This window comes from Gymnoscopelus microlampas, assembly GCF_963454915.1.
Source record: "Gymnoscopelus microlampas genome assembly, chromosome: 6".
Classification (NCBI taxonomy): domain Eukaryota; kingdom Metazoa; phylum Chordata; class Actinopteri; order Myctophiformes; family Myctophidae; genus Gymnoscopelus; species Gymnoscopelus microlampas.
This window is the reverse complement of record NC_139943.1, coordinates 34,517,352-34,528,581: the sequence shown is the minus strand read 5'-3', so window position 1 is coordinate 34,528,581 and position 11,230 is coordinate 34,517,352. Positions and strand designations below refer to the sequence as shown.

At 44.2% G+C, this 11,230-nt stretch overlaps 1 protein-coding gene across 5 annotated transcripts; it reads right to left on the bottom strand.

The window, feature by feature from the left end:
- Positions 1-5,586: 5,586 nt before the first annotated feature.
- LOC311047618 (uncharacterized protein) lies at positions 5,587-9,048 on the bottom strand. Of its 5 annotated transcripts, none has more exons than XM_084060399.1 (8): positions 8,670-9,048; positions 8,548-8,619; positions 8,081-8,276; positions 7,840-7,892; positions 7,482-7,618; positions 7,307-7,371; positions 6,936-7,015; positions 5,587-6,343 (listed from the first exon to the last, which is right to left on the bottom strand). In XM_084060399.1, exons 5-8 carry the CDS (start codon positions 7,539-7,541, stop codon positions 6,225-6,227), a joined length of 324 nt encoding a protein of 107 aa, XP_083916525.1. In that variant the 5' UTR covers positions 7,542-7,618; positions 7,840-7,892; positions 8,081-8,276; positions 8,548-8,619; positions 8,670-9,048; the 3' UTR covers positions 5,587-6,224. The 5 variants fall into 5 exon arrangements, with proteins under 5 accessions (XP_083916525.1, XP_083916523.1, XP_083916526.1 ...); XM_084060397.1 differs by having other exon boundaries at positions 8,548-8,598; XM_084060400.1 differs by having other exon boundaries at positions 8,081-8,288; positions 8,670-8,689.
- Positions 9,049-11,230: the final 2,182 nt, after the last annotated feature.

Sequence of the window (11,230 nt, the reverse complement as noted above, 5' to 3'; positions counted from 1 at the left end):
AAGATCAAGTGAAAACCATCAGGAAGGCTGTATTTGTCATCCAACTCTTAGCTCAATGGGTTGAGACGCAGTATACATGATCCAGAGGCCATGAGTTCAAATCCCACTGGTGTCTTTACTGTGATGCTTTCCTTTGCAGACTAACTTCTAGAAAAACAAGTTATAAGCACCAGGAGACCTGTAACTCTCAGCCAACAGCATAGCTCAACTGGTAGAGCGTCTGTCCAATAACATGACTTGACTTCACTTTAGTGGGTTCGATTCCCACTCGAGTGAAGTTTCCCCGGTATCTTGGGGCAACGGATAAATTGACTGATATCCTTAGTGATGCTTCCCTTTGCAGACTAACTTCCAGAAAACAAGTTAAAAGCACCGAGAAACCTGTAACTCTCAGTCGACAGCATAGCTCAACTGGTAGAGCGTCTGTCCAATAACATGACACTTCACTTGAGTGGGTTCAATTCCCAGTCGAGTCAAGTGTCCCCGGTAACTTGGGGCAACGGATAAATTGACTGATATCCGTAGAATAACTTGTAGGAGTGTCCTGGTTCAAATCCAGTCACCACCTTAGTAACTGAAACCGAATCTGGCCAATTCGGTCTCAGTTACTGAGATAGATAGAGGGTGTGTAGAGTGGGCGGAGTAGAGTAGGGGTAGAGTAAAGAGGGAATGTAGTGGGAGGAGTAGGACTAGGGGGAGGATTAGGAGTAGGACTAGGGGGAGGAGTGGACCTAGGGGGAGGAGTAGGACTAGGAGTAGAACTAGAGTAGGGGGAGGAGTAGAGGCCAGAGTAGGGGGAGGAGTAGGGCCAGAGTAGGAGAAGGGGTAGGGCCCAGAGTAGGGGGAGGAGTAGGGCCAGAGTAGGAGAAGGGGGAGGGCCCAGAATAGGGGGAGGAGTAGGAGAAGGGGGAGGGCCCAGAATAGGGGGAGGAGTAGGGCTAGAGTAGGAGAAGGGGGAGGGCCCAGAATAGGGGGAGGAGTAGGACCGGGGGAGGAGTAGGGGGAGGGCCCAGAATAGGGGGAGGAGTAGGGCTCAGACTAGGGGTCGGGGGAGGAGTAGGGCCAGAGTAGGGCCAGAGTAGGGGGAGGAGTAGGGGGAGGGCCCATAGTAGGGGGAGGAGTAGGGCCGGGGGAGGGCCCAGAATAGGGGGAGGAGTAGGGCCAGAGTAGGAGAAGGGGGAGGGCCCAGAATAGGGGGAGGAGTAGGTGGGTGGAGTAGAGGCCAGAGTAGGGAGCCAGGAGAGGGATATGGTTTTGGTTTCTGTATGGAGGTGAAATTTTATTAGAGATTTGCAATATCGCGTGTGTGGAGATTTGCAATAAGAGGACAACTAGAGGGAAATAGGAATGTTGGCCTTAACTACCTTCCCTCCACCACCTCCATACAGAAACCAAAACCATATCCCTCTCCTGGCTCCCTACTCTGGCCTCTACTCCACCCACCTACTCCTCCCCCTATTCTGGGCCCTCCCCCTTCTCCTACTCTGGCCCTACTCCTCCCCCTATTCTGGGCCCTCCCCCGGCCCTACTCCTCCCCCTACTCCTCCCCCGACCCCTAGTCTGAGCCCTACTCCTCCCCCTATTCTGGGCCCTCGCCCTACTCCTCCCCCGGTCCTACTCCTCCCCCTATTCTGGGCCCTCCCCCTTTTCCTACTCTGGCCCTACTCCTCCCCCTATTCTGGGCCCTCCCCCTTCTCCTACTCCTCCCCCTATTCTGGGCCCTCCCCCTTCTCCTACTCTGGCCCTACTCCTCCCCCTACTCTGGGCCCTACCCCTTCTCCTACTCTGGCCCTACTCCTCCCCCTTCTCCTACTCTGGCCCTACTCCTCCCCCTACTCTGGGCCCTACCCCTTCTCCTACTCTGGCCCTACTCCTCCCCCTACTCTGGCCTCTACTCCTACTCTGGCCCCCTACTCTAGTTCTACTCCTAGTCCTACTCCTCCCCCTAGTTCTACTCCTCCCCCTAATCCTACTCCTAATCCTCCCCCTAGTCCTACTCCTCCCACTACATTCCCTCTTTACTCTACCCCTACTCTACTCCGCCCACTCTACACACCCTCTATCTATCTCAGTAACTGAGACCGAATTGGCCAGATTCGGTCTCAGTTACTAAGGTGGTGACTGGATTTGAACCAGGACACTCCTACAAGTTATTCTACGGATATCAGTCAATTTATCCGCTGCCCCAATTTACCGGGGACTTGACGTTAGTGGGAATCGAACCCAGGACCGCTCGGTCCTGGGTTGAACTGGATTTGAACCAGCACACTCCTACAAGTTATTCTACGGATATCAGTCAATTTATCCGTTGCCCCAAGTTACCGGGGACACTTGACTCGACTGGGAATTGAACCCACTCAAGTGAAGTGTCATGTTATTGGACAGACGCTCTACCAGTTGAGCTATGCTGTCGACTGAGAGTTACAGGTTTCTCGGTGCTTTTAACTTGTTTTCTGGAAGTTAGTCTGCAAAGGGAAGCATCACTAAGGATATCAGTCAATTTATCCGTTGCCCCAAGATACCGGGGAAACTTCACTCGAGTGGGAATCGAACCCACTAAAGTGAAGTCAAGTCATGTTATTGGACAGACGCTCTACCAGTTGAGCTATGCTGTTGGCTGAGAGTTACAGGTCTCCTGGTGCTTATAACTTGTTTTTCTAGAAGTTAGTCTGCAAAGGAAAGCATCACAGTAAAGACACCAGTGGGATTTGAACTCATGGCCTCTGGACCATGTATACTGCGTCTCAACCCATTGAGCTAAGAGTTGGATGACAAATACAGCCTTCCTGATGGTTTTCACTTGATCTTCTGGAAGCCAGTCTGCAAAGGAAAGACATCAATGGGATTTGAACTCATGGCCTCTGGATCATGAATACTGTGTCTCAACCCATTGAGCTAACAGATGGCTCTCAAGTACAGCCTTCCTGGTGCTTTGACTTGAACAACAAACAAGACAAATAACTTTAAAACGTGTTACAGCATAAATACAAATCTTTTTCATGGGGGGCCCTGACACTACATCTTTTCACATTGGGGTCCACTGCCCAAATACATGTCAATTTGGGGGGTTGACAACAAAACGTTTTAGAACCACAGATTACAAGGAAACAGCTGTAGGTGAATGGATAGAGTCACTGACTAGTGAGCCGCAGGTAACAGGTTCAAGCCTCAGCCACAGCAGCAAGTCAGGATGTCAAATCAAATAGGTACTATCAGGAGTGAAATGGTTGTGTTTCTTCACCCCAACTGCACATGACAGCAGTTTTATATCTGTTTACATGTACGTTATTTTCAGTGATGAAGACAAACCGCACAGACGTTCACTGTACTTTAGTACATTTTGTAAACTTATGACTCTGAGTAGAGTATAGCCTGACTTAAACAAATAACAACTTAGTATAGTCAGACTTTTTTTTACACAACTTACATTTTGTAAAGCTTGACTCTGACTATAGTCAGACTGTTTGGTTTCATTTTCTGACATGACGTTAATCAGAGTGCCATTGCTGAGTGGTTAGTGGGCCTGCCTGGTGAACCAGAGGTCCTGGATGTGCTGGGTACGATTCCAGGTCAGGTCAACAATGTGGCAATCTTAGAGTGATTTGAGGCTGTTAGTTGTTAAAGTGCAGAGGCCACATTTCACGTATGTGCCTAACAGTATATACTTAGCGAGCACACTGACGTTATTGTCACTACGTATTCGGCCCGTTTTTTGACCCCTAACTAGTCCTTCATACTTTTAGCTACAAACTCCGTTCCAACTCTACAACGTTCGGCCTACTTAGGACATATCGGCTACCATTTGAATTTTAGAGAATACCTTAGAGCTTTAGAAGATGTAAAACCTCTAGAACCGTAAACCTTTAAAACCTTTTCCCCCCTGTTCTGAATTCCCATAGACGTGTTTAATATCGCGTCAAATAAGAACTGTGTTCCAAACATAAACAAATGACCCCGGCGGTTTTACTCTTATGGATATGAAGCATCAACTGACGGTGAGAAAACGCTAATGTTACTTCTGCCGAATTAGTTAAATTTGCCAGAAACTGACTTTTTCAAATATGAGTGACTGACTATCATAAACAATGCCGAGGCTCCTCCCTGACAATATCGCCGAGGCAGTTTGTTTATTTTTGGACCACAATTCTTATGAGACGATTCTATGATGACCCAATGTTATTCTCCATAGGGAAATGACTTTACGACCCAGGGGATGGACGAGTGACGTCAGGACTTCTGAACTCTGGGTTAACATGTGCATGTACAAACTGGATGTATCCACTAGAGGGCAGTGTTGCCCTTCCACCTCGGTCCGGTATGCCTCTCGGTCGGTCGGAAGGAACGATCAATTATAACAATTGGGGGTCAGGCAAACGAGCTCGACCATTTCATCTTCAGGGAACAACAGGAATGGAACAGATGTTTTCACATATACAGTATATTATTTTATTCCCAATGTGCAATGAGGTCATTTTTGAACGTCCCATTTTGGTCCCTGAAGGGTGCAGAATGAAAGTTTTAATTGCGTCTTTGTCGGATGTCTTCTGAACGTCCAAACCTCTACATAAGGGCTTATTCTAGTCCAAATGTGGTCATCTTTTCTACGTCAAATTTAGACTAATTATAGACATCTTTACCCCAATCTTAATTTGTTTAGTTGATGTTTAGTCTTCTGTTTGTCCTTTTTGAATTTGTAAGTTTTATTTGGCCTTGTTTTATGTTTTTTATGTTATTATATTGTATTGTATTGTAGCTCCCTATGTCCCCTTTCCCAAAGGACCACGATTGAAACAAGCCTACGGGCTTTCTTGTGTTTTTTATCCTTTTGAATTTTAATATTCAATAAACTAATCAAACAATCCACTTCTTCTAGGCTCGGTGCATAACTGTAATCCCCATTTCCTGTTCATTTTCCTGTAGCTTTAACATAGTTAGTAGTTAACATGCTGCTAAGCTAATCAAACAAAGCTACAGGAAAATGAACAAGATCAAATGGTTATGCCACCTTCTGAAAACTGGGAATACAGTACACAGAGGTTTACAAACAAATCACAATTCAATACACACTTATTTCCTTATTATCTCTTTATTCTTCTTGTGAATACACAGCTGCGCAAACAAATGTTCCACAATTACAGTATTCCACAAATATTCCATATGATTGTGGAATATTTGTGGACTGGAACTAGACCCCCTGAAATGGAATCTAGTTCATAGGACCACAATGGAAACAAGTCCCCAGGACTTGTGTTATCCTTTTAGCCTTAACGTACCTCATGACGTTTACCTATCTGACTAATTAAGTATTCAAACAAACAGCAGATCAAGCCAGCTTTGAATTATTTTTGACAGAACAGAAGCGGGACAGCCACTTAACACAAAGCACACACAAAGCAGTCACCAGGGCTGATTAAGCTTGATCCAGAACAGAGCAGTTAACTTCTCTTTTTTTTTTTTACACGTCAGAATCAGAATCAGGTTTATTGTCACATCACAGGTTTACAAGGTACAAAAGTGGGTGAAATTCGTTTTTGTACATCGTTCCCAGCGCAACGTTAATTTCCATAGAAAGAAGAGGGGGGAAGAAGAAGAGGGGTGGGGGGCAAGTGGGAAGGAGATCAAACAAGAGAACAGCAGAAGGCCAAACAAGTTATCTACATATTTACAAAGTACCTGAGATAATAAAAACTAAGGTGCCTGAGCATAGCAGCAATGTACGTATACTGTGCATGATATACTTATGACGTTAAGGTGCTTAGAGAAAAAGAGTACAATAAAAAAAAAGACAAAAAAGTCAGTGCGTTATACATGGGATTAAGGTGCAAAAGGTCAGTGCGTGTCCACCTAGGGTGGACTGACCCTGGTATAATCCGCAAGTAGCTCCATGAGGGAGAGCAACAAAAAAGTCATTTGTACCTGGTGTAGTCCACAGGTATGTCCGAGGGGGGCTAAGTCCAAGTCCACGTCACTAGTCGAATGAAAATAAAATAATAATAAAACATAATAGCACAGCTTACTTTGCAGGGACACCCTTTTTGCTTGGGCCGGTTCCACAACAACTGAAACATATTAAACAAGTGCTGTACTGAATAGCCAGTGAGCTACCAGGGTAAGGTCCAACCAGAGCTACTTCGTTGAACAGAACACAAGTTCAAATTACACAACACTGTACAATACTGTGACACTAAGATCCCCCACAATGGACAGTGAAAGTTCAAGTTAAATCAGTCCTGAGTGCCTGCTGTGTGTCCTCCCCTTCTCGCTGGAGCATGCTTGAGGTGGTCTGCGGCATGCTGCCTTATGAGGTCCTCTGTGGCTTCTGGGTCGAATTTCATGACTGCATCTGCATAGTAGAAAAAGGCAATAAAAAATGTGCAAAGGCAACATGCTGTCCTAGTCCCTATCTGACATAATACACAGCTCGATTGAACTCCTGCCATCTGGTAGGAGGTTCAAGAGCTCAGGGGGAAGCACCAGCAGGTCATCCAACAGCTGCCCCAAACCATCAGAACCCTGAACCATGTATTGCCCCCAAAACCAACATCTTGAAAGATGGATTGCACTTTGAATGCATCAGCACTTTTTACCAATGTTGTCTGCTCTTTACTTTTTAATGTTTGCCTCTTTTTAATGTGCATCATGAGTTGAGGAGAATGGCATTTTGCTCCCCTGTTTGCCTAGTGTGTGTTGTGGAAGTGACAATAAAACTGATTGCGAGTCTCCATATTGACATGCAAAAATGCTTGTACATCCACAACTAGTTTAATACAAAGCCATCTCCCTTCTACACCTAACCACCAGTTATTTAAAATGTTATGATAGCAACGGTAACGGTAGACAGTTGGCATTGTATTTTTTTTATGTCAACCGGAAAGGACATGTTTTACCCAATTACATTTTGATTTGTCCTTGGTCAACATGAAATATGGGCTTACCTTGTATTGCGCTGAAAGCCGCAGTCTTCTCTTTTTCCCCCTTCATGTTCAACTGTGCCATCAGACTGTTACTGAAGAGCCTTAAGAAAAACAAATTACATTTGATAATGTAGTAGGATTAGGATTTATTGTAAAACATGGTATAAACCCTTTATACTACTAATTTTCACTTAATGTTCAACCATTATGTCATTGACATGACATAACAGAGGATTCAGGTGTTAAGCTAAAAAAAAAAAAGGCAAATTAATGGAAACATGCAGTCAGGCGCTCATCTAGAAGAATTAACCAAATAAGTGTTCACACATTGAAAACCACAGCGCACCCAAACATCACACAGGGGTTAATTCATAGTGTATGTTGAAACATACCTGTCAAGAACTTTGTGGACACAGTCCTTAACGTCCTTCCCTCTATAACGGGAAAGTTGCAGCACCTGTTGGAATAAGTCCATGAAAACTTTCACTGACATATCCCAGAGGAACGTAAAAAGTGTGCGAGTGCATCTTATGCTGTTCATTACTTCCAGACTCTTGAAAAGCCTACCAGGGTATTAAAAGCTTGGACATCACTGAGGAGTTGCTCCTCTCTCTGGAAGTCCTCCATTCTCTCAACATGACTGGCCGCTGAAGAGGCAGGTTCTTTAGTGAATATTGATATGGTCAGGACTTTCTTCTGGTATACTGAAAAATAAGTAAGTGTACACAGAGACATGTTATAGACACCACCCTACAATGATACAAAACACTGATATAATTGAAGAGCAGTTTTTGTGTCCCGATAGGAGAGGAGACAGAGAGAACAGTAAAGGAAGAAAGGAGAGAATGGGCAGAAGAGAGAAGGGTTGCAAATTAAGTGTCCCCCAGTTTGTTGGGGGTCTTCATTGAAATAGCTCAGAACTTACCTTGTGCTGGCAATGGGAATGCCCATGTTGGCCTCTCAGTCACTGCATAGCACCTGTAATAAGAACAAAAGTACATTTTAGAAATTACAAAGTGATATTTTTGCATTAAAACTTTCCAAGACAGATGACTATACATTAGATGAGAAATAATAAATATGTCATATTGTAACAATTAGGGGTGCACGATACTACTTGCTGAATTGTAAAGGTTTTGATTACTTGGGGCCTTTGGACAACTCACCATGCCTGACCGTGTCCCTGGATCTGTCATGTCTGGACCTGACCGTGTTCCTCGACCCATCACTGCGGTGGGACCTGTCATCATGTCTGGACCTGACAGAGTGCCTCCGAGCTGTTGCTGTACCTGGAGTCGTGGCTGGTCCTGATGCTGTGCCGGTATCCGACACTGTGTCTGGAGCCATCACTGTGCCTGATGGCTGGAGCCATCACTAAAGACTTAATACTTGGACATAATACTACTACAACACCATGTCACACTGAAAAAGACTACCCCTACTGGTTGGTCTTAGATGTTGACAATCACACATCTCCTCTGATACACATAGTTCAACACATTGAGCCTGTAACTACTTACTCATTGCTTGTGAATTAGGCATGGTAATGATTTCTTTAGTATGCACAACATGTAACACCTTGTACTGACTGTACTTAAAATGTGTTGGTGCAATGGAGAAAGTGAATACTCACGGGGTGTGGACATTTCTCTGCTCCGAGGTGCTACACTTGCATGTCGGGAGCCTGGAAAAGACAAAGAATGTTCTTAGATACCAAATACAAAAGGTGACTGCTTAAATGTGATTCATACTCACTGTGTGTAGACATCTCCCTGTGCCAAGACCCCTCAGCATGCTCCAACTCGACAGACATGGTGTCCACCACGACATCCACCAGGCCATCCAGGGCTTGATTTTCAGAGTCTGAAACATAACAATCAGCTTGTAACTGATTTCATGTTGTGTGTACCCAATACATCATTATCATATTTCATAAATTGACATCAATACTCAACAAGCATTGAGTAACACATTGTTGTCCTGGCTGGACTGCAACTTCCTTGGTGCGATAGGAAAGGAGGGCACCTATACGGCTTATTAAAGCATTTGATTGTCATTTTTGACAATGGACTTATAAATTGATTATAGAAGAAAGTTACCCATAATGCTCCAAAACGTCATATAAAACATGAATGGTCTACAATGTGAGGCCCAGTTTCTGTTAACACATTTCATATTTAGAAGTTACTTGAGAAACATATGAACTCTACATCAGTCATCATCTTGTCTTTTAACAGGTTTCCTCTTCCCTTATCACCACATCCACATCCTCCTCTTCCTCCTCTGCTTGGCTGATCAGGTTGTAGTTGTCACATTCACAAGCTTTAACTAGAAGTTATACAATTCAACTGTAAACATTGATTCAACTATTTGTACTTGAATTATTGAGTAAATGATCCAAAAACCTGCCTGAAGTCATCTTTATCTTGACTAACTGGGACGTCAGCCAGTCCTCCTGGGGGTCCTTTCTCATCTTGTAAGTTGTGTTTGTTTGGCATTTGGCCATCTAATGGTTCCCTTACCCCTGTCGATCCAATTATTAGGAATTGTACCCTCTGTCTCCTTTCCATCCTCCAACCACACATCCCTGGCATACATGACCTGAAAAAGACAGCACAAACATGTTAGTGCAATATCAGAAAATAAATTATGTGAACCATAGTCAATAAATCACCGGGCAAGTGGTCATGTTAGTAGAGGGCAAAGAACTAGAGGCGGCCGGATTGAAAATGCTACGATTCTCATTAGAAGCAACATGGAGGGATGAGAACAGAAATGACTACATTTGAGTATAAGCCCAGGTTAGAAGGTTAGACGATAAAGCAAGAGAGGTGGATAAAGCGAGAGGTGAGGTAGAGATGGTTTATCTGAGGCGGAGGGAGAAGGATGCTGAAACGCAAGACAAATAGCAAATTTAGGGTGTGCTGAGAGAGACAAGCAGGTGATGATCGAGGAAGGTGCAGCCATGATGGGAACTAGCTGAAAGAAAAAGAAAATGTAACCTTTAATATTGCTGTTCCAGACCATGGCGAAAGGGTATGAGGACATAACCACCAACGTTTCTTGTGGGAGGCAAGCCACCTTGCGGAACAGATCTGTTTCACGCAGTAGTCCATCTTTCATCCTACCCTGACTTGGCTTCCATTTCCTTGCTTGTTCTTTCACTGAAGTCCGGATTGTTTTTCTGGATATTTGATATGATTGACAGCCGCAGCAGTGCAGCCAGTCTCATCCCTGACATTGTTGTCTCCTATCAAGGGACCATAGATGACCCACCCCAATAGGGTCCTCACAGCATATGGTCGATCTGCCTGGCTGTTAACCACCTCCAAAAAGGTTCCAATAACTTTGAAGCATTTCTGCCAATCAGTAGGTCAACACCAGAGTCTATTTCTTGCAGTTTGATATGTTTCAAATAAGGCCATGGTGACAAGCCCTGTTGTTTTTGGAATATTGTGTTGTGAGACAGGCATGGTTTTATGAGTGAACACATTAGGGAGTTGTATGAAATCATTTTTGTCCAACTTGGCTATTTCCAAACCTGAGATATGGTGACTGGTCTCAGGCTTCACTTGGTTCATTGTGCGGAGAAGAATATTTGTTTTTTGTCCGGTAATGTTTAGCCTTCTCATTAAGTTTTCAGTGCAGAATGTGGATGTGCTTCCATGGTCCAAAAATGCATATGTTTGCAACACTGTCTCCCTGTGGCTCTTCACTTGAACGGGTACTATGGAGAAGATGGAGGTTTCATCACCGGCCCCAATATGACCACATGTGTGAGGTGAGACGACAGCATTGTTTCCTATTGATTTCTTTTCCGTTTCTTCCAGGGTTGAGCTCTAGGGGGTACGGGCGGGTACGGCGTACCCTTAGTTATGAGACTGTGGGGGCTGGGGGCTCGCGCGTGCTCAACATGCACTCACCGTCAGCGGCGGTCGTTAACACCTTAAAGTTTAAACAATAGCCTCTGAAGGTTAGCGCCGTCAGTGGCGAGACATTCTCAATAGCGTCTACCTGGCTGCTTTGCATAACATTAGGCTACTGGAGAAAAGCCATGTACTTGAATTGAATGTGCACTGCAGAGTGTGAAGGGGATTGCTTAGCAGAGCACCCAGTTCTCTGAGACAAGACAAAGACAAGTTGTCTGATTATTTTAACTGCTTATCTGTGGGTGAGTCTATGTAAAGGGCTTTTATATAAAACTAAAAGGAAAATAAAATAATTGATTAATTGAAACAAAAATAAAAACAACAAATTAACAATGCAACAAAATAATAAGAAATATAAATACATTAATAATCACATGTTGAATACAG